Source organism: Sceloporus undulatus, chromosome 8 (genome assembly GCF_019175285.1).
Source record: "Sceloporus undulatus isolate JIND9_A2432 ecotype Alabama chromosome 8, SceUnd_v1.1, whole genome shotgun sequence".
Lineage (NCBI taxonomy): Eukaryota > Metazoa > Chordata > Lepidosauria > Squamata > Phrynosomatidae > Sceloporus > Sceloporus undulatus.
This window is the reverse complement of record NC_056529.1, coordinates 23,730,806-23,758,778: the sequence shown is the minus strand read 5'-3', so window position 1 is coordinate 23,758,778 and position 27,973 is coordinate 23,730,806. Positions and strand designations below refer to the sequence as shown.

At 47.9% G+C, this 27,973-nt stretch overlaps 2 protein-coding genes across 10 annotated transcripts; one reads left to right on the top strand and one right to left on the bottom strand.

Annotated features, from left to right (window-relative positions):
* Positions 1-17: 17 nt before the first annotated feature.
* On the bottom strand, positions 18-17,761 carry ZC3H7A (zinc finger CCCH-type containing 7A). 7 transcript variants are annotated; one of them, XM_042438360.1, is made up of 23 exons: positions 17,623-17,761; positions 16,562-16,665; positions 15,694-15,733; positions 14,631-14,828; positions 13,627-13,785; positions 13,215-13,295; positions 13,075-13,113; positions 12,412-12,445; positions 11,341-11,618; positions 10,645-10,855; positions 10,143-10,207; positions 9,540-9,738; positions 8,427-8,588; positions 7,916-8,112; positions 7,422-7,519; positions 6,596-6,777; positions 5,836-5,912; positions 5,053-5,186; positions 4,310-4,415; positions 3,528-3,636; positions 2,532-2,665; positions 1,710-1,873; positions 18-1,199 (listed from the first exon to the last, which is right to left on the bottom strand). In XM_042438360.1, exons 2-23 carry the CDS (start codon positions 16,627-16,629, stop codon positions 1,010-1,012), a joined length of 2,925 nt encoding a protein of 974 aa, XP_042294294.1. In that variant the 5' UTR covers positions 16,630-16,665; positions 17,623-17,761; the 3' UTR covers positions 18-1,009. The 7 variants fall into 7 exon arrangements, with proteins under 7 accessions (XP_042294294.1, XP_042294295.1, XP_042294292.1 ...); XM_042438361.1 differs by having other exon boundaries at positions 16,562-16,662; positions 17,623-17,746; XM_042438358.1 differs by lacking the exon at positions 17,623-17,761 and adding an exon at positions 17,301-17,457.
* A 13-nt stretch (positions 17,762-17,774) lies between these two features.
* LOC121914721 (alpha-N-acetylgalactosaminidase-like) lies at positions 17,775-27,238 on the top strand. 3 transcript variants are annotated; one of them, XM_042438368.1, is made up of 8 exons: positions 17,775-17,980; positions 19,469-19,639; positions 21,144-21,318; positions 22,604-22,781; positions 23,479-23,573; positions 23,968-24,129; positions 24,353-24,550; positions 26,113-27,238. In XM_042438368.1, the coding sequence occupies exons 1-8, from the start codon at positions 17,775-17,777 to the stop codon at positions 26,371-26,373; spliced, it is 1,446 nt and encodes a 481-aa protein (XP_042294302.1). In that variant the 3' UTR covers positions 26,374-27,238. The 3 variants fall into 3 exon arrangements, with proteins under 3 accessions (XP_042294302.1, XP_042294303.1, XP_042294304.1); XM_042438370.1 differs by having other exon boundaries at positions 17,838-18,126; XM_042438369.1 differs by lacking the exon at positions 19,469-19,639.
* The last annotated feature ends 735 nt before the right edge of the window (positions 27,239-27,973 follow it).

Below are 27,973 nucleotides of genomic sequence, written 5' to 3'. Positions count from 1 at the left end.
CCTGAAGAGTCTTTATGTATGCAAAGGTATCTTTATTACAGGCAATATTGGTCCATACAATACACAACACTGACATACAGAAAGTGGGTCTTCCAAAAGCCTGGCCTCAAACAGCAGCAAAGGCCAAGAAACAGAATCCCAAACGACTGGGTTTCCAGAACAAAAAGGAAGGAAGGAGAGAGAGAGAAAGGAGAGGTAATACAAGTCTCCTTCTCTCCCAAGACCTTTTTCAGTTATATTGAAACATACAAATAGAGAAAAATACCCCATTCAACATCTAATGGCAGTTAAAGGGTGATTTTGCTTAAAATCTCTCTTTTTTGGTGATCATAAGAAAATCCTTTTTGTATTATTATTATTATTGTTATTATTAAGCAACCTACATAGAGATAAATAGCAAACTTCTTTGCTTTTAAAACAAATCCTCTCCATTTAAAACATCTGAAGAATTTCATCCATCATCATCATCATCATTACTATTAATTGTTGTGTTTGGTTTTAATTCTTCTGAGCCCAGGCCTCTCTTCAAAGAAGAAGCCTACCTTAAAAACATTTGCTTTCCAACTGAAGGCCCAGCGTTGGGGGCTTCCCAGGCGGCGCAAGGCCACCAACTCCTCCTCCTCCTCCTCCTCCTCCTCCTGCACTTACTCTCCACTTACTCCTCTCTTCTGCCCAACAGAAGGCAAAAAAGCACGCTAAGACTTCAGGCCGTGTTTTTATTAGGACTCACTCCACCCAGCGCTCGGTTTCATGAGAGCACTGACAGACAGACAGAGACAGGCCTGCTGGCTCCCTCTCCCCCTTCGACAAGATCGTCATCATCATCATCATCTACTAGAGTTTGGTTCTTCAGGAGGAACAATGCAGGCCAATAAAAGCAGGAGGCCTGCAGCTTCTGTCACATGCGTCTCTTGTTTTGTCGTCTTGTTCTTCTGATTATGGTAAAAAACACACTCCCGGTTTCCACGCTTCCATCTGGCAAACGAAGGCGTCCTTCCATAGACAAGGGTTAGTTTAAATCTTTAAACAAAAAACTATATTTTCCAAAGTCATTATCGTTGGGAGCGATCAAGTGGTCCTTCCTGGCTTTGCTGAACTTCATCCTTAGCACCTGCTTCCGCTCCTCCCATTCGCGGAGCTCGGCCGGACCGTGGGCAAACTTACAGTTGTTGCCTTCGGCACACAAACCGGACATATATCTGTTTGGAGGAAAGAGAGAAGAGCAAAGGAGTCAGGGGCGACAGTCCCTACAGACAAAGCTGCTCAGAGTGTTTTTGCTGCCTTCCAGCTGAGCCTCTAATTCAGCCCGGCCCTTCCTTCCACATGCATCCCAGGAGCAAAGCCAAGTTTCTGCAGCCTCAGAGATCAGCTCTGCCACCAAATGCATTCCTCCAGCCACGTGGCCAGAGAAATCTTTGTCCTGCAATTCTGCACAGCTGTGGGGTCCTGAACATGGCAAACTACATCAAGGGTGAGGATCCGGTGGATCTGGCAGGCCTTTGGGGGAGTTGCTGTAGCTCAGCCAGAATTTCTCATTCCCAGCCATTTAACAACAGCAGCGATGGAAAGGAGCCAAAGATCTGCGAGGTACGTTGCATTCTGGCACTCAAAGCCACCCAAGAACTACACATTTCCCACAACTGGTGGATGCTGGGGTTTAGTAAAAGCAAACATACAACCAAAGGCAGCCAAAGGGAAGCCCAACCCACCTTTCACAAATGCTGAAACAGCCTGTTGGGAAACGATGCTGCCAACGGTTTTGGTCGTCCTCCGTGTGGAATACTTTCTCTTTATGCTTTTCCGAGGAGATATGCCCTTGCCACTGTTTCTCGCTGTTACAATTCTTCCCGCACATCCAGCAGTGGAAGTCGACCTGGTTCATGCAGGAAAAGGTTAATCCATGGTAAGCAAATGCAGTTAATTTGGATAATGTATGCACACCCCAACATCTGGCTCTCTTTAAGGAAGACCCAGGATTGGCTTGGCACAGAACAGGAGGCCCTAGCATGGACCCCAGGATTTATCCAGGTCAGGAGGGGGAAAGACCCCTGCTTGGACAACACAATCAGCCAGGGTTGACCCCACAGGCCTGGACAGACCCCAAGACAATACCCAGCATCTCAAGTAGGCCTGCGACTGTCCCTGCCTGAAGCCCTGGAGACACACTGCTGCCTGCCAGCCATGGTTAACAATATGGGACAAGACAAATTGAACATCTCGGCCCCCAAGTCAAGACTGCTCTGAGGAAATGAGAGCCTGGAGTGTTGTGAGCTTCTCTGGTGCAAATTCACTGCTGACTAGTAGACCTTCATGACCACCATGTTTTGCTCTCACATAGCTCCTGTCAACAGGAGTGGGCCCTGGGCTGACCAACAACACCCATTCCTGTCTCCAAATACAAGCCTTTCGCGTTTTGGGCCCATCTTGATCAGAGGGAACCTTGTCCTATTCTGCTAGTCCTAGTCCTTAACTGACTGGCACAGAGAGCGCTGCGAGGGTCCAAGAGTAGCGCCTGGATCTCTGGGACTTACCGTAACCTCGGCATAATCTGTTGGCATGTGGATTTGCTTCCCATTCTCCTTGTTGGCTTGAGCAGCTTGATCCTCCCCCTTTTCTGGCTTCTGGCTCTTCAGCCACATTTCATAGAGCTGTTCCATGTCTTGAACTAAGGCGAGAAGAGAAGCCACGGTAAGCATACACCAATTAAGGCAGGAGCAAGTAAAACCAGCTGGTGTCAACTTATAAAGAACACTGTCAATATACTTCAAGCATGGCAAGTTCTTTTAACTGTACCTTTTAAATACTTCCTACTGTGTTAATAGCTTAATTCCATTTTACTACTGCTGCAGTTTTTCAAGCTTTAACTATATCGTACTTGTGTTGTAGGGTCCCAGTTTTTGGGAGATAGGCAGAGTATAAATAGGAGGAAGAGGTGGCAACAGAAGAGGAGGAGTGGCTCATTCATAGGAAGCTGCTTTTAATATCATTTCCCAGCAAACTAGAATGATGCGCAAGTTGTTAGAGACATTTTAAGATGCATCCAAGAAAGAACCACACACGCTGTAATTTCTACATGTTGAAACACACTATGACCTCCTGCAACGAGAAACCTCAACTACAGTTTGTTAGAGCAGCAGCTTCCACTATCCTTTTAAAGAAAGATACTAGAGCTTCATCAACCCTCTCTCTCTTTCTGCCCTAACATCTTGCCCATGACCCAACATGCCCAGTTTTGCCATGCTTGCTGAACTATTCTATATGCTGCTACAGCCCAAATGCCACAAACATAAGTCAACCGGCTTAGGCAGAAGTTTGCAAAATGTAAAGTAGCCAAACCAGGAGCCTGGGAACTGGTTTCCTCTGACACTGCTTTGGGTCTTTATTTTATGCTGGCTGTGAGCACCGCTGAAAAGTATTCTGCAAAGTGAAGTTGGATTAACTGGAGAACATACCTCAAAGCAGGTAAAGGAGCCCAGAATGCCAACAGATCTACAGCAGGCGATTATGCGCCATTTGCGTTTACTTACTGCCATTCTCCTTCATATAAGTCCACATTTCCCGCTCTTCTTGACTGTGGGCAAAGGAGCAATTCCCAACGTATTGACATTTCTTGCCTGATGCAATATGATTACACAACTGAGTAAGAAAGAGAAATATGCCCAGGTCACATCAGCTGCATTCTCTGAAGGCTAGCTATATCTCTTTTGCCACTGGAAAGAAAATTCAGAAGGCACTGCCAGGTACTTAAAAGGGTGCTGAGCTGGAGGAGAAATACTTGGCGTTTCTGTTTGGCAGACTGTGCCCTTCCCTCTTACGGACTCTTTAGCATCTAGACAGGAACTATTTAAAGGAACCCCAACTTTTTCTGAAGGAAAGTATGGGTGCTTTCACTCCATTTTGGCAGCCACTGATGTGGGTCAACAGTTGGGGTATTAAACTTTGAGACTTGGGCTGCGCAGCCACCCGTTCCGTCAAAAGGATCACTGTGGTGAATGGGGACTAGCCTACCTCAAAGGGTTGTTCTGAAAACAAGGATCCCAAACCCAAGCTCCTTAGCAGAAAGGGAGGATGCAAATGTAACCACCTTTAAATGGCAAGCGATTGGCATGCTTTCCAAGGGCAACACTTTTCTGTTAAAATGCTCACAGGGATGAAGCATTTTAAAGCAAAGGTACAAGAGCAAATCCTCCCACAAGCTGGGAGTAAGAAAACTTCTAATTTCAGGTTGTCAGTGCACAAAAAGAGTTAATGCCAGAACCAAAGCCAGGACCACACCAAAGGCAACCCCTGATCTTAAAGACATGCTCACATCAAACTGCAAAGGCACTTGCTTCTTTGTGGGAAGCGGGCGGATGGTGTTCCACTTCTTCCGTTCGTTGGACATGACCAGCATCACCCGGCGATCTTTGGTCCACCTGAAAGGACACCAGACGTTCAGAGCTATTTCGGCACGGCTGCACAAACCCAAGTCACCGTAAAGCAGTCTTCGCCAACCTTTTTACCTGGAGGAACCCTTGAAACCATTTTCAGGTCTCAGGGGACCTCTGCATAAAAATGTTAATATCTACAGCTCCTAAACAAGTTAGGACTCTGACTCTGCTCTCTGACTCTGTTATGCTCCTAGAAATAGATGCCTAACTGTTTTCACCAAACATTGCACAGACCAGGGGATGAGGAGCTGTCAGTCAGCATTGACAATATTGGGCAAAGTGGATCAATTTGCACAAGGCAGCTGCTTATGTTCCTACAAACAGATGACTTGTTCATCAAGCATTACACAACCCAGGAGGTGGGGAGCAAAATGCAACACACCAAGAGACTAAAAGAGCCGCAAAGACCCCTTCCTGTTCCCTCAAAACAAGAGCCTATGTCAAAATGCTCAGATGCAGCATCTAAGGGAATCCCTATGGTTGTGCCAGCAGACGGACACATCTGGATATATCATGCAATGCCACTCTGTTCTGGAAAGTAAACTCCAGGTGTGCTAAACTAAAACCTCCATCACCCAAGCGCCCAACATAAGTCTCTCCCAAGGGTTGCTGCGTGACTTACGGATGCCTTGCTTTTGCGCTGCAGTACTTCTTGTTTTTGTCTGGCTCACTAACTTGGCCGTTTCTCCAGCACTGTGCGCACACAAACTTCATTTTCAGGTTCAGAGATCCGTGCTTCGCTTGGTTGCTGAGAATCTTGAAAGATAAAGCAAAAAGGGCAAGACCATTTAAGTAGGCAAAAATAGGTCTCTCTCACACACACACAATCACACCATAAACATCCAGAGAGACAGAAGACAACCAGAGGCATCCCATATGCACCTGCCTGAATTTTAACAGAGGCTCTATCCAGGTGCCTGCAGTGGGAGAGAGGAGGTGCCCACTGTATTTTGTTACTATCTATTTTATATAAGTTGCTCTGGACTCTCAACTCTGGTTGCATTTATTTGTCAGGTCAAGAGTATGCAAGCCCAAAAGCCACATTTAATAGACAGTGCCAGCTGCATGGAGGCAGAAACAGTCAGGAGGTGGTGCCCAACTTTTCCTCTATTAAAGGGCTCTGGAATTCAAATGGGTGGGGGGGGGGGGGGGGGGGGGGGGGACTTGTATGTTCACTGGTTTTACTAAGGAAGCTGCTTCATATCAGGAGAGATGCCCAGCACTGTCTACTCTGAGTAGCAGAGTAGCAGTGGGTTCGCTGGCATTTCCCAAGAATTGGGATTGAACCAAGAAGACTCCCATGCAGACAGCAAGTTGGATCTACTACAAGCCCTAGTTTTATTTCATTTCATTACTTTTGAGTCACTAGGCTGGTTGCTTCATGAGGCAATCTGAGAAAAAATACCTGCGCTCCAAGTGCATTAGACTCCATGTTCTGCCAATACTTTTTTGATTCTTGAACAATAGCCTCATGAGAAATACCTGTGGTGAGGGAGACATGCATCTTAGGCAACTGTCATGTTGCTAACCTTTGCACAAGCAAGATTTGCTGTGTGATGATCATTTCAATTACAGGTGACAAGACACCTTTTTCTTTCCAAGTTCCAAAAACTAGTTATACAAAGCATTTCTAAGCAGGTTTACCCAGAAGTAAATATCACTTTCCCCCCAGAAAGGCATATGTCTGGACTGAGTTAGGCTTACAACAGCAGCAAGGAAAAAACAGGATTTTCTACAGGCACCTGATTTTTAACAGAAGGTTAATCTCATGATTAAAAAACCCCGCACCTTAGGCTACATCTTAAAATGGCTGAGCACAAATAGTTTTGACACAGAGAAAGTTTTAAAACCTCCCAGATTATGAAAGCTTAATGTTGGTGGGTATAATTTCATAAGAACAGTGAAAGTAAAACCTCTGCAATAGGAAACAAGGTTGTGCTCTCACACATTCCTTGCTGAAGAATGACTGTACTCAACAAACATGCAGCTACAGAGTGACCCCCTTCACTGCCATGAGAGTCTGTCATAGCCTACAACACCAGGGACCCTTGAAGGAGACTAGACTCCTGTCTTGTCAAACAAGGATTAGGGCAAGTAAGGCTACTGTGTGAAGAGAAAATGCACTTTGCCCACGCACAGGAGCACTTTTGTGTGCATGTTCTTACCTGTCTTATTCTGCATCATCCAGACCTGGAGCTCCACAAGACTGTGGGCATAGAAACACTCATCATCCCGTGAGCAGCCATAGCGGACTTCATGCCTACACAGGTCTAGCTGGCTCTGGGAATGAAAAGGCCGGATCTTGGAATACTTCACTGTTGTTTCTCGCAAAATGTGGACAAGGCACCTGAGGAGGAAGGATCGGTTCAAGGGCATGGGTGAGTCAAGGCTTGTTTAAACAACCGATTCAGAAGACTAGATCCCATAAAAAACTGAATATATGAAGTCACGGTCATGAAGAACAGCTGCACATAATGCCCCACTGGGCAGCAGAAAGCTGGTGTAGCCTTGTGAAACGTTTGGGGACCAAACCTATTTGCCTTATCCAAACAAAACTACACAGCCAATTTATCCTTTATTTAAACTGGAGATACCAAGGAGTAAACCTGAATTTGGATTTTGCACATGGCTCTGCATTTCCAGCTCTGGCTGTCACAATACGAGAAACATCTGGAAGGTGCCATGTCTACAGAACAACCTCCTGCCAAACCCAAACTCAAGCCCCAAATCCTTCTGCTACCAAGCTAAGAGGCCCTGGGCTAGATACCAAGAGTGCCAGAACGCAAGAATAGTAGTAGCACCATACAGAGACATGTCTGCAAAAGAAACTTCAGCAGAGCCACAAGAGCTACTGAATTTGACCCACTTGCTTCATGTTACAAACAATAACTTAAATCTCTCTCACACTTGTGTGAAAGTTGCAGCCTATCCTACTCTTTTATCTAGAAACCTCTCGCTCTTTTAGAACCCAAGGAAGATTTTTGAGCATACTTGTTGTCTTCGAAGTCATGCATAGCAGGATGAGAACAGGTAGAAGAGTTATCCTTATTCCTTTTGCTGATTATTCTGGGTTTATGCTCAAAACATTTCTGGAATACAAAAGGAAAGCACTCTTAGAAAAGGAAAAAAGGAATGTATTGGTTTACTACTATCTCTCGCTCTAACAAAGAACAACTCCTGCTTTGAAGCACAAGGAGAGGATACAAACTTTGGTTGCAGGCCTAATTTGTTCCCTGCAATGGGAAGAAGGGAACTGAATGTCTGTCAGTTTCCAACAAACACGGATAGGTCCTGTTTGTACCTTCCGTGGAGGAATTTGATTTTTAATGGCTGAAAGACCTCCTTGTGTGTTCAAAGTCAGGATGGCTCTCTCCCCACCCAAAGAAATTATTCCAGAGACGTTCCAGAGTGGTTCAGCTAGGCGCCTGAAGTTGCTTTTCACTGCCCTGTTCTTGTGCTGCCTTAATAGAGTCTGAGCAAAATACCTCGCAAAGGAACATGAAGAGGCCATGATGCTCCTGAAGGAGCCGAGAGACGGTCAAGCTGATCTCTCCGTTGCCTTCGAACAGGGCTTCCCGGCTGAAGGCCCCCTTGCGCTCCAAGGTCCAGACGTCGATCTCCTCTTGGCAATAGGCAAAGGTACAATGGCCAGAATACCTACACTCCTCGCCGGCAGCAACGTCTAGAATGTGGCAAGAGGAGGAAATACAAGAGAGAAAGAAGGCGAGAGAAAGAGAAGCAAAGACTGTAAGGTATGCAGACAATTCCTTTCATCCTCGCTCACAAATGTATGGCCTTTTGTGTCACAGTGAAGTCGGGAGAATGGGAACTTCTACAGCACAGGACACTTCACAATGAAAAATCTGCTTCAGGAGCAGGGTTAACACCCTATAAATTGATATCTGCCCAGGTAAAGAAAATGTAGTATTCATAAATGGCACCCAGCCCATGACACACAAACTGAAATGCATAGAGTTCCGCCGTTACAATCCTTACCTTTGCATATATAATATGGCCCCACGTACTGTGTCTTCGTTGGCCTTGGCCTTATTTTCTTCCACGACTTATCTTCAGAATTCTTTATTTTACCTATGAGGATATCCTTCTTACACAGGTGCTCTAAGGTGGGGTTGTAAGTGTATTCCCATAGTTTTAGATCTAAAAGGAGTGGGAAGGAGGTTATGCTTCCAATGAATACTCCACCTGTTTCTTCATTCATTTCTCTCTCCCAGCCTGCCATCAAATGTAGAACTGTGTTCTTAAAATCAGGGATGGCAAACAGCAATCTCCCATATGCTTCCGGACTGAGCGTTCTTGCAGCCCCTTGGTCGGCATTACAGCCAATAGTGGGGAATCCTGGGAACCCAGTCCAACAACATTTGGAGCACCACATGATTCCCATCCCTGCTTAAGGCAAACAGGCAAGGGATCCAACCTTAGTCAAGCTAAGCGTCATTTCACAACCCTGGAGACCACTGTCTTTTCAGTATAATGTCATGTCTGTTCATAGCAGTGTATGTGTGTGTATATGTGCCACCAAGTCGTCTTTGACTTATGGCGATGCCATGAATTCTTCCTAGGTTTTCCTAGGCAAGGAATCCTCAAGAGGTGGCTTTGCCTGTTCCTGCCTCTGAAATATAGCCGGCAGCACCTGGGATTCACTGGCAGTCTCCCATCCAAGTACTAAGTAGGACTAACTCTACTTTGCTTCCAAGATCAGATGAGATCTGGGGCCTTCAGGGTACAGACTGTTATAATTTTGTACATGAAGCAAACTACAAAATTAACCTGGTATGCCATTCACATTAATCAAACAGGAGCCCTTCCTAAAAGAGCTGCAGTTACTAAAAGCAACAAAATTTATAACAAGACTTTTCCTTCCATTACTTTAAATAAACCTCTGAGCCCCTGCCAGCTTAAAACATTAATTACAGAAAGCTAATAAGACAAGGAACATTCTGTCCTCCAACATTACAATTTGGTTGAGGTGGTTTGTTCTCAACTTTCTAGTAACCGGGGCAAAATTAGCAACTTGCATAAAAAGGAAAATAAAGATGCTGCTTCCTAGCAATATTCAGCCCAGCTTCCAGGGCTCAGACCACTCCTCACCTTTCTTGACAAAGCATGTCTGGCAGGCCTGTCTCAACTCATGGGTGGCTTCCAGGGGATTCCATGCGACTAAAGGTGTCGTTGTTGACATGGGCGCATTAGCAAGCCCACCGTCAAAGACACTGGAATAGTCATTTCGAGGTGGACTTGAAATCCCAATGTAGTTCTCAGACCCAAACAAACTCGTAGGCCCATTCATCTGTTGGGAAGAAAACAATGCTGGCTTTCAGAACAGAAACAAGAACAAACTAGTATCCCACTGACATAGTGTGAACTGCATTTTTAAAATCACGTCCTTCCCTCCAAGGAACTCAGGGCACACTTCTCTGCCCCCCTACCCCATTTTACGACAGTCCTGCAAAGTAGGGCAGGACAACAAGCAGAAGCTGTCCCAAGCTCATCAAACAGGCTCTGAAGCTGAGTTGGGATTTAAACCTGGGTTGCAATGGCCCTGGCCCATTTTTAAAATAATCTGAAAGTCTCTTCTGAAGAAAAAACCTCAGTTTTTAGAGACAAGGAGAACGGACACACTTAAGATTCGTCATAAGAATGAATGTTAGAACTGCATTGTGTTTGGAAAAGAAAGTCTGCACAGTTACTTACAAGTCGGAGAGGAGAACTACTGTTTAACGCTGAGCTGACATCTCTAGAAAGAGAACTGGTTATATCTGTTGGGATTAAGAAGGCCACAAGTTAGTTTTATAGTCATTTCACCCACAGTAAAGATGAAAAGCGGCACCCCTTTTGCAGAGATGAGCATAGGAAACTTTTTTCAATCACGATGGTGCCGTGGTCCCCAAAGTTTGGACTTCAGCTCCCAGAATCCCAGACATGGCTGAGTCCAAGAGCACAGTTTGGGGACCACTGCACTAAACTGTTATTGCTTTTCCTACACTGGGCCAAAGAGTAACTACCCAAACCTTAGAAACAGTAACCAAATCTAGGAAGTATGTCTTTATTGTATGCCCCATTCCCTTTTTTCCCAAGTGGAACTCAATGTGGCTAAAAGTAAAGGCACAGCCTGTGCCACAACGCAGGAGGAGGACAGAAAGGCTCATTGCCGCTCAGAAACTCAAGGGGTTACTGTACCACTTGATTTCCTTACCTCTTTTAGAGTCACCAATTGAGAAGCTACTTAAGGAGGAGCAGAAGGTGTCCAGGACAGAAACCAAGGGCTGGGAGGAATACATTTCTGAATAAGAGCCCGCAGAGACAAAACCCGGCCCGACCGACAACGTCCCAAGCAAAGGGGCTGAGAAAGGGATGCTGGGGGTGATGGCAGCTGTCGGGAGGGCTCCTCGGACGACCGTGCTGGACTAGGGCACAAGGAAGGAGAAGAGAGGTCAGGCTCACCAAAGCCACTTTTAAGCCTTCTGGATTAAAATCATTATTACAAGCAGGTGAACAGCAGTGGCTGCCAAGTGACAAAATCATTAAGAGAAGCATGGAGAGTTGCTAGCCTTTGTGTCATATGTTCCAAAACAGATGCGTCTCAGGTATAAAGCAGCCACTAAATACAGCCAGGTAGGTGCCAAAAGTTAGCAAACTTTCTGTAACAGAATCCCACCACTAACACACTTCTATACTTCCACTCTTAGGCTTTCTACGCATACATATGCAGAACTAGTTCTTGGAAATGACTCCCACGGCAAGAGGAAAAAGTCTGGCCAGAGACTTCAGTCAAGGGGTCTAAAACTAGAGCTGCAGCCTTGGAAGCCATGATAAGATGGATAACCCCACAAGCTTCAGGGAAACCAAATGTGTTTTCCTCCCAAGAAAAAAATGGAAGATGGCTTCTTACCATGATGCTCTCCCCAGGATCTGAAACGGAGTCAAGCAATTCATCTATCTCATCCCCAAGGATGTCGTCGCCATCCCCGCAGTCCAAGCAGCCTTCAGGGAGAGGGAAAGGTCCTCCGTTAGCCAGGGAAGGAGCAGAGAGGCAGCCCTTCTCTGCAGAGAGGCCAGCCAGAGACACCGATGGTAAGGCAGCCAGGTTGCCCGGCAGCTCAGGGGCAAAGCTAGAAGGAGTGGGGGATGAGGAGGAAGAAAGGCCCTTCTCCTTCCAACCAGAAAAATCTGAAAAACAGAGTTTGGTTTTGGGAGGAGAGGGAGAGATACCAGGAACCTTCAAAGAGATGGACAGGTCCTTCCACAAAGGGACAAACTTCATCCTGAACCCCTCAAAAATAAGGGGAACCAAGTGGCGACTTGAGTTCAGCCCCCACCTCAATCCCCAGCTAATGTGAGATAGGAGCCTGTGCAGCCTCTTCCTGATGGTGAGGGGTGCTGCTGGCTCCTTTCCCCTTAGTCAGGCCATTTTGTGCCTCTCACTAGGCCACAAGGCCAGCCAGCATGGTCTTTCCAAATCAAAACAGTTCTGTGTTAGCATCCAGGCCTAACTTTGTTCCCTATGATCTTAAAAAGAGGGCAACTAGCCTACTGGCTTCATGAGAAACACGAAGGAAGTGCACAAATTGATGTGTTCCTCCAGGAAGAGCGCATGGACTATGAATTCAGCAAGCAGGGTTCACAAACCCTGCCAAGGAACAGGTGCCAGATGGGTCTCCCCAAATCCATCCTGGTACAGTACAGCCTTCTCTAACCTGGTGCCCTCCGCAAGCACTGGTCAACATGGCAAATGGCTGAGGGGCTGTGGGAAGTGGAGGGCAGCAAACTGGAGAAAGCAGGCCTTGCATCTTTTAGAGACTGGTTCTCGCCTGCTCAGAAGCCAACACAGCTGCATCCTAAAAGCTGGGAGGAAGGAGATGAACTCTCTCCCCATGGCCACTCCAGACTGGCCTATATAAAACAAATACATCGGCTAAAAAGAACGGGAGCGGAATTCCCCATTAAGCCCCAGAAGCCTCACCTGATTCAATATCTTCTATAGAAGTATGTGAAACCTGCAAGCAAACAAAATACCTGTCAGCAGGATGTCTGCACACCAATGCCTCAGGGCAGGCATTTTTGCTTCCCTTTTTGAGCCAAGTGCCTCCAAAAGGTTTAACATGCAACTGCCGCTCCAGCGAAACAGGAGAGAAATCCAAGCCCAAAAATATGGAACGCAAGCATCATTAATGTGAAAACTGTTGCTGCCAAACGGTTTCCAGTAAAAAGGTAAGAGACAGCAGCCACTCATCACAAACTCCTGTTGAACATACTTTAAAAGCAACATATCCCCTGATTAAACTTAAACTCAGATGGCATTCATTCTGACGCCTGCTGTAGGCACACAATCAGGACAGGAGTCTCCTTTCAGCATCAAAAACATACTTTTTACAGCTCTGTTACTGAGAACACCGGCAAACAATTGTCCAACAAGTTCTGCACAAGGCAGTCCAAAGAATCAAGCCCATTGATTTCTGGCTGTTTAAATTGAACAAAACATTTTAGTGTTTAGTGTTGGATCTAACCCAAAGCCAAGGGAACTGATGTCTTACGTTACAAGACATAAATGAATTTATACTGATGAGGGACTATTTCATTCTGAGAAAAACCCTCAGTCTACTCAGAGAAGACCCCAGCATCTTACCTTACTCGATGCTTCTCCAGAAATAGGGTTTGGGGAAGGCTGCAATGAAGCATACCATTATAAATTGGTAGCCATTGGCAACCAATAAAAAAAGAAACAGCTTTTCCAAAAGCAACACACAAAAAGCTGGCTCTACTTACTTTTGCCCGAACGTAGGCTTTTCGGATCTTCAGTCCAAGCTTCTGAGCAAGTTCTTGAGTCAGTTTTATTACACTTTCATCCTATTTTTAACAAAGAAAAGATAGTGTAGTGTTAGGGAGTTCTGTGCATCTGAGCATCTCTCAGGATTTTCATGCAACAGACTAACACACTACCTTTACATCTAGCATTTTCCCAGGTCTCTGCCCACAAAAGTGCTCTGTACCAGGACTCCGCAAGAGAAGAAGCCATCTCATGCATGTGAAGTACGCAAACAGACCCTGACCTTCATTAATAAGATAACATCCACATATATATATATATCCATATCCATCTCCTGCCTATTGTATCCCTCAGCACAAACAAGTCAGCCTCCTTGAACCCCACTTAGTTTTGGCGGCCTGGTCTGCTTACCTGCGGCACTGCAAGGGAACATTTAGCAACAGCATCGTAAGCCTCCTTGTATCTTCCTAGTTCTTTTAAGGCTTTGGATTTCCGGTAGAGAGCTCTGAAATTATTTTCATTCAGCTTTAAAACGACCCCACAGTCCTCTAGAACTCTGTCATGCTGCCCCTGTTCAAATGAAGAGAGTTATCAAGAACGTTTCTTTACTGGGATCTTAGGGGTTAGGCAACTATGGCAATGATCATTTCATATAATGGAGACTGATGCCTAATGTGAAACAGAGAACGCGGAGCAGAGATTCCAGAAAACTGCAAGTCCAGCAGCACCATTCCTTCATACTGGGAGATTTTAAACTAGGACTACTGGGAAATATCTATGGATGGAACTCTCCTTGCGGAACAGTAGAGACAGGATACAGGATCTCCCTTTTTGTACGGCATCTTTCCAACCAGTCTCAACGTTTCGCCCTCCAAATATAGCTGGATGACAATTCTCCCTATCCCAGATAACCACTGGGCATGCTGGCTGGACCTTTTGTAAACTGAGGTCCAAAGTGTCTTGAGGCCCTAGGAACCACTGTTTTCATGGCAGCTCCAAGAGACGCAACACAGTCCCCTATCTGCAACCGGAACTAACACAAGTGGCCAGCAGACAGATTTATGATCCTGATTGGTTGAGCAATTAAACAACCTGCCTTTCTCCCAAAGCTGGGACTCATGATAGTTCAGAACAATATTTTTAAAGACCTATAAAATACAGTACTAATAGCAAAACACCAATTAAAAACAAACGGTTTCTTCCCTTATAAAAAGTACAGCACTGATTTGTCAACTGCCAAAAACCTCCACAAAACCCTTGCCTTGACTAAAAACGCCAAGCGACAGAAGGAGAGATGGGACATTTTAAGAGAACGTTATGTTGCCGACCAGCTCCCTACTTTCTCAGAGAGGAAACCTAGCACTTGAGAAGGCCATGAAATGCTCTCCCATTCACCCTCTTGATGCCTCTCTTACCTTCTTTGAATAACATACTATGCGATTTACACGCAGCTTCTCTAATATTTCATTAGAAATGTGGATTCCTTCAGAAGAGGCATAATCGGCTATGTTTAGAGCTTCTGAGTAGTGGCTCAGCGATCCTTCCCAGTTGCCTTCTCGGTAAGCATCGTTCCCTTCGTTAAAGAGATTTTTAACAAGCTCTCGGATGAAAACCTGAAAAACAAAGTCTCGGTTAAGGACTTAATAGGACGGCTCTTATGTTCACAATATTTCACTCGTCTTCTTCTTTCTTGAAGAAGCACCAGTTGTAGGAAGAGCCAGCCGTTAAGTAGCTTTTTCTGATGCGATCCCTCCTACAGTCCTTAGCAACTCCTGCATACTAGAAAGTTTTGGCAAGGCAATACATGAAAAGAAGCTAAAAGCACCACCAGAACATGCTCAGACTCATGATCCCCACCACAGGTTGGCCAGAAGAAAGTGGCAGCCCTGGGAGGGGAAAATGGGAGCCATTCAGTGCGGTTCAAAAGAAATAAACAAACAATGGCTTAAATCTTAGGGTTAGTTCCAACTATTGTGGACTCACTGAACGAATGCTAACTTGAGAAGTCAGCACCTGTGTAAATTCCACTGATTCGGGGAGTCTCCTCTGCTTGGGACTAAGGGGAAGATCCAACCCAAATATGCCCAGCAGCGTTGGTTCAACTTCTCCAGACGTGGCCTTGAGCTCTGGGTGATTAGCAAGGAAGCCAATTTTTCAGAGGAGACAAGATTGTTTTATTCTTAGCTAATTAAGAACCAGCTCTTGCCATCCTCTCTCTCTGCAACAGGGAGGCAAAGAAGCATGGCACTGAGAAGCTGGCTCACAGCAAATGGGGACAGGGCTCCCCAAGTATTCCTCAAGCGTAAGACACTCCTCCTGCCGCAACATTGCTGCTTCTCAGGGCCGGCCACTGGAAGTAGGAATGCTGCTGCAGGATATAAAATCCTATCTTGCAGCCCCAAAACAAACTGTAGATGTCTGCCTGCTGCGGAGTCGGCTCCGGCTCCGCCAAAGAAGTCCACAAAGGAAGACTGTTACCTCATATTGTTCGTGAGTCCCTGGGTAGGGTAAAGTAGACCTAGAAAAGAGAGACAGAAACAGAAAAGCTCAGGCCTTTCCCAAAGACATCCCTGCACTTCCACTTGGCTTCTTCAGTTCAGGAGCGAGGGAGGTCCCCGGGACATACTTTTCTTTTATCTAATGACGGTGTTTTATGTAATGATGCTGTTTTAACTCTCTTGTAACTTGCCTTGAGCCGCAAAGAGAGGCAGGTAAGAAATAAAATGATCATTATTATTATTATTATTCCCTCCGTGATTCTGTCCTCTTCCGGCAGCATTTTAGTCCAGCCGAGGCCTCTTTCAAAACAGAAAGTGACTTCTGAGTCACTTCCTATTGCAAAAGAATGTCTCTCTTAGCCCTAAAATGGCCCTTGCGGGGGGACAAAGATAGCAAAATGCCCCTCAACTTCCCTGGGGGGTTGAGGAGCATTTGGGGGCCAAACCGAGGCTTTTGCAAGGGAGATCTAGTGTGGCTTTGGCCTTCCAAGTTCTGCCTGGAGGAGTCAGTGCAGCCCCTTTGCCTCTGTGCCTTTGCTATTCTGATCTCCTCCAGTTGGCAGCCTTTTCCCTCCTTGACAGAAACACATTTGATGCCCAGAACGAAGTAGAGACTAAAGCATGGCTGTGGCCAAAGGGCCATCCTGCAAGCCTTGAATGAGAACTGCCCAGAAGAAGTGCCACTTTAAGAGGGTTATTCTCAAAGGCAGAGGGCAAAGCACCTGGTGCCTTTGCTTTGCCCCTGGGTTTATTAGCCGAGGGCAAGGCTGGCACCCCCAGAGGGGCACTGCATAAAGAAAGCAAGAGCTTCCCAGTCCCAGCCCAATTCCCAGACAGAGAGCCCTTACTGTATGAACTGCAGCCCCTTCCGGATCTCCTGCAGCCTGGCGCTTCTGTCCACGGAAACATTGGACATGATATCATGAAGAGCCGCTTCTCCAGTCGGCAGCTTCTGAAAGAGAGGCCAGGCCCAGGCTCACAAGACAAGCCTCGACGGAAGACAAAGCCCCCGCCGGTCCAGATGCATGGCTAAGGCTTTGGAAGCAGGAGCCCAGGGCTGAGGCGCTTCCCTTGCTCTCCTTCTTCTGAGCCTCTGGGCTGCCTTTCTCTGCAGGGAAGCCTGCTTTGCGTGGAGAGCGATCGCCAAGGAAGAGCAGGGCTCCTTTCTCAAAGCAGCCGAAATGGGCGGCTGTGGCTCTGTCTGAACCCTTAGGAAGAGCCAGGAGGAGCTGAGCTGCTCCCCTGGAGGCTCCCTAGGGCTTCCTTACCAGCGACTCTCCCTCGCCCTTCGGCCCCAAGAGCCCTCCCCCCCCCGCCAGGCACAGACCCGGCCTGAGCGGTCGGAGAGGAGCCCCGAAGGGAGCCTCTCCGGAAACGGCTTGGCCGACGGAGCTCCCCGAGGGAAAGGCGCGCCCCGCATCACGGAGCCCCGAGGCAGCGCTGGGCCGAAGGGCGCCCTGGAGCACGAGAGACGGGCCCCTAGCTGCCGCGAGGGAAGAAGAAAAGCCAGCTTTGTCGCGGAGGCCTCCCTCCCTCCCGCAGCGCAGCGCCCCTCCTTCCCCGAGAACCAGGCCCCTCCCGGCTCACCTCCGCGCTCGAGGCCCCAGGAGGAAGGAAGGAAAGAGGAGGAAGGAGGGAAGGGGAAGAAAAGGGAAGCGGCGGAGGCGCGTCGCGACCAGGCAGCCCCTCTCTCTCGGTGTCCGTTTGCTGGCTCGCTCCCCCGCCTCCTTCCGGTCCGCGCGCCTTTCCGGTCTGGGCCTGCTGCCACAGCGCCCCCTGCCGCTCGGAGGCCGCCGCCGCCACAATGAGACAGCTCCCTCCGATTGGCCGGAGCACAAGGCGCCTCCCATTGGCCGCCGCTTCCTTCCCTCCCGCCCGCTGCCTTCCCATTGGCTACGAATCCACTCACCCGAAGAGAAGCACCGCCTCTTCTCCTTCCCTTTTGGGCCGAGGCTTAGCAGCCGCTTCTCCCATTGGCTGAGAGCAGGGAGCGTTCCCCACGAGCCCCGCCTCCCGTAAACAGGAAGTAGAGCGGCGCGGAGTTATTCGTGAGGCGAGGAGATGGCGGAAAGTGGAGGGAGACGGAGGAAGGGGAAGGCGCTGCTTGGCGGCGGATCGGGCCTACCGTCGTTCTTTCCCGCGGGAGGGAGCGAACGAGGCGGCGCTGAGGGAGCACTGCGCATGCGCCGCGCCGGCGGGCCTCACGTAACTGTCTCCCTTAGCAACCGCCCGGAAGGGGCGGGGCCTACACCCCCTGCTGTCTTACTGTGGGTGACGTCACAGGCGGGTTGCTATGACGTCATCCCGATGGCCTAGGACTCCAAAACAATGATTCAGAAACGAAGGAAGAGCCAAAGAGAAGGAAGAAGGAGAGCTCCTTTTCCAAAATGCAGCCCAGGAGCTTCAGACCAGGGTCTGCCCAAATCGGGGGCTTCCGTGTCAAATTCCATTCTTTCCCCCCAAATGGGCTGTTTTGGCAGCTGGCCCCAGAGAGCGAGGCAGGGCTGTCCGGGGGCAGCTGCCGAACCTCTCGCCGGGTTCCAGTCCGAACTTTTACGGAGCTGCCCTGAGTGCTGAACGGATCAACAGAGCCTACGCTGCATCCACACTGCTGAAATGACCCACTTTGACACCACTTTAACCGCCATGGCTCTACAGTTCCCAGAATTCCCTAGCAATTAAAGGGGTGTCAAACCGGCCGTTTCTGCAGTGAGGATGGAGTAACTGGGTGACTCCTGTAAAGTCTAAAGACACGGCCATGTCAGCCTCAGGTATCAGTCTGCAAAGGGATAATAACCACTTTGAGGCCGCTTCAACTGCCCTGGCTCAGTGCCAGGGAATCCTGGGAACTGTAGTTCATTGTGCCAACAGAGCGCTCTCTGACAGAGAAGGCTCAATGTCTCACAGACACCACAGTTCCCAGAATTCCCTAGCATGGAGCCAGGGCAGTTGAAGCGGCCTCAAAGTGGATTATTTCTGCAGTGTGTTTAGGACCTGAAAGAAAACACGCCCAGGGCAGCCATCTTGGCCAAAATAGGCGAACGTCCCAAACTCACAACAACAAAAGGGCGAATTGCCCAATGCAGGTGTCACTGTTTTGTGGATTTTGAAAGCGAGAGAAGACATTTGCATGAGCTTTTATGGCCTCGGTCTACTTCCTTGACCCCTGACAACTCATTCCAGCGTCTTCTTCCTCTCACTTAGTAGATGATCGCTCTACACTCTTATGGCGCTGCTATTCCACTTTGGCTGCTCTGGCCGCTGCCTCCTGTTGCATTCTGGGATATGTAGTTCAGTGAGGCCTAAGAGCTCTCTGGCTGAGAATTCTGAATGCCTTTCCTTAAACTGCAAATCCCAGAATGCAACAGGAAGCAGCCAGAATAGTAAAAGTGGAACAGCAACATTAGTGCAGTCGTTTCCTTATTAGTCCCAAAGGTACTCCAAGATCCCTTGGCTTCCTCCTTTAACACTCACCCTGAAACCCAGAGTAAATTCCCCATCGCTCCCCTGATACACTAAGGCCGTGTTCCCCAAACTGAGCCCTTTAGGGGCATTTTGGACTTCAGCTCCCAGAATCCCAGGCTATTGGCCAACATGGCTGAGGCTTCTGGGAAATGAAGTCCAAAATGTCTTCAAGGGCACAGCTTGGGGACCACTGGGCCAAGGATGCATATGGCGTTGCTAAGAATGGTGTACATAAGGATGGTAACACTGTGGATGACTCTGTGTTTGTGTGTGTGTCTTTTTCCTCTCAGGGGTGCTCTCTGGATCGTGTCCCCTGCCACGCTGGGGCTCTGGCTTGGCTTTGTGGCTTGTGCTTCTGCCCTGGATAATGGTCTGCTGCGGAGGCCTCCGATGGGCTGGGTGCCCTGGGAGCGCTTTAGGTGCAACACCGACTGCGCCAACGATCCTGACAACTGCATCAGGTTGCCCCGCTTGGATCCCCCTCAGCCACATAAATCCTGACAGAGGTTGGCTAAGACAGTCCAACATGGCGGATCATGATTCCCTCCATCCTCCTAACCACTGTGGCCTTTGGCCATAGACTATGGGGATGATGGGGGTTGTAGTCCAACACATTGAGGAGTGCTGGGATTGTGGAGGTTTCTTCTGTCAAGTGTCACGGCTTCACTGTCAAGAGTAGGCCTCACTTAAAGAAAGTAACTTCACCTCAGTCTGAGGGAATCTTTTCACCTCTCTGAGGCGATTGTTATCACTGTAGCAAGGCCTAGCTTTCACAAAACGCTTATTTATACATTTTATGTCCCATTTCAGGCAAGGTTTACCTCAGGATTTTTAATTTCTCCACAGCAATGTGAAAGAAATAAACATAGCCAAGGTTCAAGCCCACAAATGAAGTACGTATAAGCAATGATATAAAGGGCAGAAAGAAAGCCAAAATGGTGTCAAAAAGCAAGACAAGTGAAGAATAACAAAGAATGGAGGTTGTGCCAAGGAAACCTGCCTTGACATTTAAGTCATATAAGGAAAATATTGGCCACAAGATGACAACTTCTGGCCAAGAAAACCTCATTAAAAGTTTGCCTCAAGAGTAGGCCTCATTTATACAAAGCGACTTGGCCTCAGTCTGAGGGAAACTGAACCTCTCTGAGGTGATTTTTCTCATTGCAGCAGGGCCTAGCTTTCACAACACCCTTATTTATACGTTTTATATCAGGTTACAGACAACTTTTACCTCAGGATTTTTAATTTCTCCACAGCACTGCAAGTCTGCAACAGAAATAAACAAAGCCAAGGTTCAAACCCACAAATGGCATATATACAGAATGAAAGGGGTAACGGGGCAGAAAGGAAGCCAAAGGGGAATGGTGCCTCAGAGCGTGGTGGGTCTCCTTCTGTGGAGGCTGTTTTTAAACAGAGGCTGGGTGGCCATTTCTCAGAAGCGCTTTGGTTCTGTGTATTCCTGCATGGCAGAAGAAGGGAGTTGGACTGGAAGGCCTTTAGGCTCCCTTCCAAATCTATGAGTCTCTATAAGTGATGGGGCCTGGCTCAGTGCTAGGGAAGCCTGGGATTTGTAGTTTGTTGTGTCACTAGAGCTCTTTCTCAGAGAGAAGGATGAATGGCTCAGAAAACTACAGTTCCCAGGATTCCTTAGCATTCAGCCAAGGCAGTTAAAGCATTCTCAAACTGGATTATTTCTGCATTGTGTTTTGGAGCCATGTCTAATGGTTTGAAGTTATAGGAGAGTAGATTTTGACTGAACATTAGAAGGACATGTCTTGAGAGTAAGAGCGTTTTGGCAATGGAGCGCATTTCCTAGAGAGGGATGGGAGTCTCCAAAAAGAAGCTGGACAGCTCCCTGTTTTTGGAGCTTTTCTACTGAGCCGGGAGCCAGACTCAATGGGGGACCTCTTCCAACTCCACGGTTGCATGACTCTTTTTGTTTGTCTTTCTCTTGCTTGCCAACAGCGAACGCCTGATCAAGGCCATGGCCGACCGGCTGGTTGAGGACGGCTGGAAGGAGCTGGGCTACCAGTACGTCAACCTGGACGACTGCTGGGCGACGCGCAAGAGAGACGCTCGTGGCCGGCTCCAGGCAGACCCTGGCCGGTTCCCCAGCGGCATCAAAGCCCTGGCCGACTACGTGAGTCCGGCACAACTGCGCTGCTTTGCGTGGCAAGGTCTCTCCAAAAGCCTTCGGGTGCAGAAGAAGCCATGCAAGACCAGATGCGTTGGCTCTGTTTATTGTTTATCCCGGGGACTTATGCATCATCTCTCAGCCCAAAGTGGAGCACAAGGGATGCACACTTTTAAAGCATTAAACACATAGGCTATAGAAAACTGACACACCGAGGAGCTCAGGTTCGGAGCAGGTCTTTCAGATATCCTGGCCTCAAGACATTTAGGGCTTTCGGGGTCAAAAGCATCACCTCAGTTTGAGCTCCAAACCAAATTGGAAGCCGTTGCTGAGTTGTAAAACCTCTGTCGCAAGCCCAAAATTCAAGACTGCGAAGAGTTGTTTTTGTTAAGCCAGAAGAGCATGCTTTTCAATAGGGGATGCATGCAGATATGTTAACGGTTTAGGCCAGGTTCTAGCAAAGAATGCATTTATTCGGGTCCACAAATGCTATAAACTATACAACAAGGTGTCCAAGAGCAGTACACATCTCATGTTAAAAAGAACAAATGCAGCAGTAAGAAATAGTTTCCGTTTTAGAGACACAGACTTTGTGTAAACCCAAGGTGGCGCTCACAACAAGATTAAAAACAGGTGCAAACAGGGGCAGGCAAAAGCATAATGTTAAAACACCAGTAAGTGTATTATAATGTTATAAACAGCATTGAAATAATGGTGTAGAGGTCTGAATGTTGGCCCAGAGCCTAAGGCTGCAATCCCTGCCCAGCCATGGAAACCCACATGGGACCTTATCTGTTGTTTTTTTAGGCAAGCCACACTCTCTTAGCTTTAGAGCAAAGCAATGCAAACTTTCTCTGAAGAAATCCTAAGAGGTCTAGTGGTCTAAGTGTTGGACTGGGATTTCTCTGGGAGACCAGGGTTCGAATCCCTGCTCAGCCATGGAAACCCACTGGTTGACCTTAAGCAAGTCACATTCTCTCAGAGGAAGGCTGTGATAAAAAAAAATCCCTCTGAACAAATCTTGAACAAAAACAAAACCTAGCAGAAAGTTGTCATCAGCTGGAGATGACTTGTCGGCATAAAACAGTAACAAAACATTTAAATTGCAATCTAAAGGGACGTTGATTGAAAGGTCCAGGTCCAGTAAAAGTGTGTTTCTCAGTGGATGGAGGTCCAAGAGCCGAAGGGAGTGGGCCAGCATGGCTCCCAGGGCAGGGACTGAGACCATAGATCCCCACAAAGGACCCTCTCTCTCTGATGGCCATCGCTTCTGTTTCCTCTCTGTTCCCAGGTTCATTCCAAGGGTTTGAAATTTGGCATCTACAGCGACATGGGCAACGCCACCTGCGCCGGCTATGCTGGGACCACCCTGGCGACCATCGAGACAGACGCAAAGACCTTTGCGGAGTGGGGGGTTGACATGCTCAAGCTGGACGGATGCTTTTCCAATTCTTCCACCAAGGCAATAGGTTCGTGCCCTACGAGAGCCTGTTCTTAAGCAGCCAGCACATTTCGGATTTTTCCATTTAAAACCAAAGTATGCAGAGACTGCCGCCACCGTAGAATCATAGAGTTGGAAGAGGCCCCAAAAAGGGCCCTGATCCAGTCCAACCCCCTTCTACTGCCATGCAGGAATTCTCAATCAAAGCAGCCCCATTGACAGATGGCCATCCAGCCTCTGCTTAAGATAAACCAGTATAAAGCCAATCAAAACAACTGGTGAAGGAGAATGTCGAATGGTTGCTTTTGGGAAGGTTCGTCCAGTGGTCTTGCCTGTGACCCATAAATCTGTACCCAAGCATGATGTTACTTTGGAGCAGTGAATTCGCGCTGGTTTTTGCAGGCATTATTCCTAAGTTTAGGGAATCTAACCTGGGGATAAGTTTCAGCACCTGCAAAACCCAGGAGAAAAATAGCTGCCCTATCATAGAGTCACTGCCCCGAAGTGACAAAGTCTCTCTCTGTGACCAACACTGACCAATACCCCAGATTCACCCAGCTCTGATAGCAGCATGGTACCCAACTGGTTATCCGTGGGCAGCTGCCAGTTCCCAGAAATCTCAGGATGTGGCTTTTAATGATTTAAGACTGCTCCTGGATGTCGTGCTTCTCCTAAGGGGAAAAGTTGCTATATACTGTATCTCTTTTTCTTTACTTATGGTCCAGGCTACCCAAAGATGAGCGTGGCGCTGAACAAAACAGGACGGAGGATTGCTTTCTCTTGCAGCTGGCCAGCCTACGAAGGGGGCCTCCCGCCAAAGGTAATTCCAGAACCACAAACCCTGGAGGAAAAAATGTGTCCTGGAGACCATTGGAGTCAGAGCAATGCAATTGTGTCATCCAACATCTTCCAAAGGAGGAGAGTCCACTCTCTTGGAAAATGGTGGGTTTTCCCTCTTTGGAGGTTCTTGAACAGAGATTGGGTGGGCATCTTCCAGGAGTGCTTGAGTTGTGGGTTGCTGTGTAGTTCTCGGTTCCAGGTTCTTCAGAGGCAGTGGGTTTTGTCTGTTTGAAGGCATGTTTTCGTCCATGGCCATAGTAAGAAAAAGAGACATTTTGGTTCAGGAAAGTGGTTCCTGCATGACCTTTGGGTCATTTGTTTGGTCCCTTTGGAGAAAGAAGCCTAGACTTCATCATCTATTCTTTGCGTTCAAGGTGAACTATACTTTACTTGGCAAAATCTGCAACATGTGGAGGAATTACATTGACATTGAGGACTCTTGGACCACCCTCTTCCGCATCATTGAGTGGTACGGAAAGAACCAGGACACGCTGCAGCCGGCTGCTGGACCGGGGAGGTGGAATGACCCTGATATGGTAACATTTATTTTGTTTTGACCCAGAATACCTTTCCATCCAGTCGCAGTTCACAGTTTCCAAAGGAAATGCTGAGCATGTTAACAGTATTTGGGTTGTGGTCTACTCATTTCCATCCACTGACATTTCATTCCCGGTCTTTGTTGCCTCTTTAGGCATTGTGTGTCTGTAAAAGTGCATCGTCCCTGATGAAGCCTTTTCTCCCTTCTTCCTCTCCCTGCAGCTGATCATTGGTGACTTTGGCCTGAGCCAGGAGCAGTCGAAAGTGCAGGTGGCCCTGTGGGCTATCCTGGCCGCCCCGTTCTTCATGTCCTGTAACTTGCAGACCATATCAAAGGAAGCCAAGGACCTCTTGCAGAATCCCCTTCTCATCTACATAAACCAAGATCCCCTGGGGATTCAGGGAAGGCGGATTTCAACGGTGCGTGTGTGTTTCCATTTTGAAAACAGAGTCATTGAAACCAGGACTGGGGCAGGGAAGGTCCATGTCTGCAGGGTGGCTGGGGTCTCCTGTGCAGCTGGGCACCGTTTCAAACTCCAACACTTTGGGAATCCCTGCGTCTTGATCCGCATGCTCAGTAGAAGCAAATGCCTTGGTGTGTGTCACTTTTGCTCCTTGTTAGCCTTTCCTTTCCTGGCACAATGGGCCAGGATTGGGACAGAGGTGGACCAAATGCAGCCAAGTCTCAGCTCCCCAGGCAGCTCCTTTTTCTAGCCAATAAAAGGGTGAAGCACCTGTCCCTGGAAACCTCTGGGAGTGGGAAGTCACCCTTGAAATACAAGACACCCTGAAAAATAATACTCATTTTCCAAAAACCAAAGTGGGCTTATGGAATCCTAGAAGTGGGGAGAGGGAAGGGGCCCATGGGCCATCGTCAGCCCTTAAACAATAGATTCCAGCCCAACCGTTCCATGGCCAATGGCACTCCCAGTTCCCCTCCTTTGGGCTGGGACGGCCACTTTTGCGGGCTTTCTTGTTACTGGATTAGCACATAGCGAAGCTTTGGTTCATAAGAAACAGAACATGTGGCATCTTCCGACCGACCGACCGACCGACAGAAGCTCTGTGAACTCTGGAGGAATGTTGGCCTCCCCACGAGAGAAAGGAAGAGCAAAACCACACAAAGGCAACCAGCGTTTGCGATGTGGCAGGGCTGGGTGCAGCAAAACAGGCACATATTTTAACAGCACAAAATCTGTTGTCTGCAAACTCAGCTTTGAATTTCAGCCTCATCCACAGAGGAAATGTTCCAGAGCTTTTACTCTAGCAACCCCAATTGGCTGGAATTCTTGCTCTTGCTAGAGTTGGGAGATTGTAAACTGGAGCAGTTGCATAGAAGAGGGGATTTCAGAGGTTGTTTCACGAAGTGCCAAGCAACCCTTGCTGAAATTCTTCTGCAGAACTACTGAAGACACAGGAGCCCTCTCTGGTTTTTTATCTGGCAACCTTAGACCAGTTTAGATTCTGTGGATGACTGAGCCCTGTGTATGATCCCCACCTCCAGAAGGGAGAAGAAATCCACCAACCTGTAGAACAGCAGTTTATAAACAGAGGTCATTGTGCCAGTAATAATGACTAATACTAAATATTTAGCAAGTGTGTTGGTCAAAAGTCAGCTGTGGGGCGGATAGGGAGCCTTAAGGTGGGATCTAAGCCAAGCAAGAGTGCTAAGGATTTGGGGAAGGGCAGCAGAAGGCAGCAAAGCAATCCAAAAAGAGGCTTCCCATGCTCTCGGGGGGAGATTTTTTACTATTTTACGATTATTATGAGTTTCATAGTGTGACTGTTAATGACAGGTTTTGTACCCAATTTATTACTGTTGTTTTGACATCTGTACCTTGCCTTTCTGGACTGGAGTTTTGGGATATCAATGGTGGTGAGGATGAGGATGAGCAGTAGTTGCGGTTGTCTTTATGGTTTTGTTTTCCTGAGGCAGCCCACCCATTAATGCCCTCCTTCCTTCCTCTCTTTCTCCCTGGCAGTCCCTCCATTTTGAGGTGTGGAAGAGGACCCTGGTCAATGGCCAGTATGCGCTGGCAATCATGAACAAGGGCACCGATGGGTCCCCCAGGCCCTTCATGACCACCCTCTCGCTCCTGGGCATCCAGGGCTGCAAGGTGGGCTACGAGATCTACAATGTCCTGGAGAAGCTCTACCTGCGGCAGTACCAGCTCAACAGTGTCATCACATCCGAGGTGCCCCCCACTGGGGTTGCCCTCTTCTTCCTCAAGCCGCTCTGCTGAAGTGTTCCCTTTCCTTCTGGAGCGCCTGCAAGTATGGCAGGCTGGGAGCCAAGCGGAGGGCATGGCACCAAAGAGCAGAGAGGCAGCATGGAGGTGAGGTTTGGCACGGGGCTCAACCAAGAAGCAGGACTTGGAAAGGCCGGCATCCCTTCCCCTCCTCTGAATGTAGCGGAGGTATTTAAACAGGACCCTAAAGGGCTGCACCAAGGAGAATGACCCAAAACTGCCCCTTCTCCATTTCCCCCGCTTCATGGAAATGCATTTTGCTCTTTTGAACCACGGAAAGCAACCTGCCGGAAGAAACGTCCAGTGAAGGAGGGCACTCCAAAGACCAGGGTCTCCCACCTGTGTCCAGTTGGGCAGCTGCGCCAGAGGAGCCGTTTGTGTTGTTTGTGGCAAATGAGGGCACCTTATCACACACACATAATAACTGTGCAATAAGGCTGCCATGTGTGAAATGGGGGTCCCAGTTTGGGATCCCCTGTGTGTCCCTCCCTCTTTCTGTGCCAAGATTGTCCAGAAAAGATGGGGACAAGCTGCATTCCTCATCTGCCACCATGATGGCATGGGAGCTACCTTCCCTGCGCTGGGCTTTGCAAAGGAATTAGGCCTTTTGCCCGCTCTTCCTGAAATGCTGGATTTCCCTCAGGTGACCCTTGGTTTTCTTGCCTCTTCCTTTTTGATGGAGCCACCTGCTTTCCTCTCCAGCAGAGCAAGGGCCTGCAAGCAAAGAGGAGTTTGTGCCTTTGCAGTTTCAGAAGCAACCATTAGCACAGCCGCAATGGACCCTAACCAAGAAATCTGTCTGCCCTTTGGTTTTTCATTATTTAAAAATAAATCTCTTGTTATCAGAGGAGGAAGACTGTGGGTGTCCCTAAAGGGTACAACACAACCCCAAATCCACAAGGCAGTGATACTTTTGTCCAAACTTCTCTGGTTAATGCTGAGTTCTTTAGCTGAGTTTAAGTTAAATTGTTGTTGTTCTTCCTTCAAGTTATTCCCGACTTATGGCAACCCTAAAGTAAGCTTATCACAGGGGTTTTTGGGGGCCAAATTTGTTCAGAGGGGGATTGCCATTGCCTTCCCCTGAGGCTGAGAGTATGTGACTTGACCTAAACACCTTAAAGGCATCTGATCTTGGAAGCAAAGCAGAGTCAGCCCTGGTTTGCTTGGATGGGAAACAGCTGGTGCTGTAGATATATTTTAGAAGACAGAACTGGCCAAACCACCTCTAAGGAAACCCTACAAAATGTATGGGGTTGCCATAAGTCCAAAGGCAACTGGAAAGGACCCACAAAGGTCAGATTGGAAGCTGTCCCTTCTCAGCGGACCCAATAAAATATTAATGGAGGGATTTGTGTTCAGAGGCAGCTAGCCTGAAAGCGTCTTGGGCAACAGAAATAGCGACTAATCCCTTGATAATAAGCAGATTCTTAATTGCCAAGTTAGCCGTGGCTTAATTATTCTCCAACTCTAGGCAGGTATGTGGCTGCTCTGCTGCAGGGCAACAGCTCTCTCTTCACCTGGAAGAAGCCGAAAAACCAGCTTGCTCCAGGTAGCATCTTTCTTTGCAGAATCAACATTCAAGGGAAATGCCATC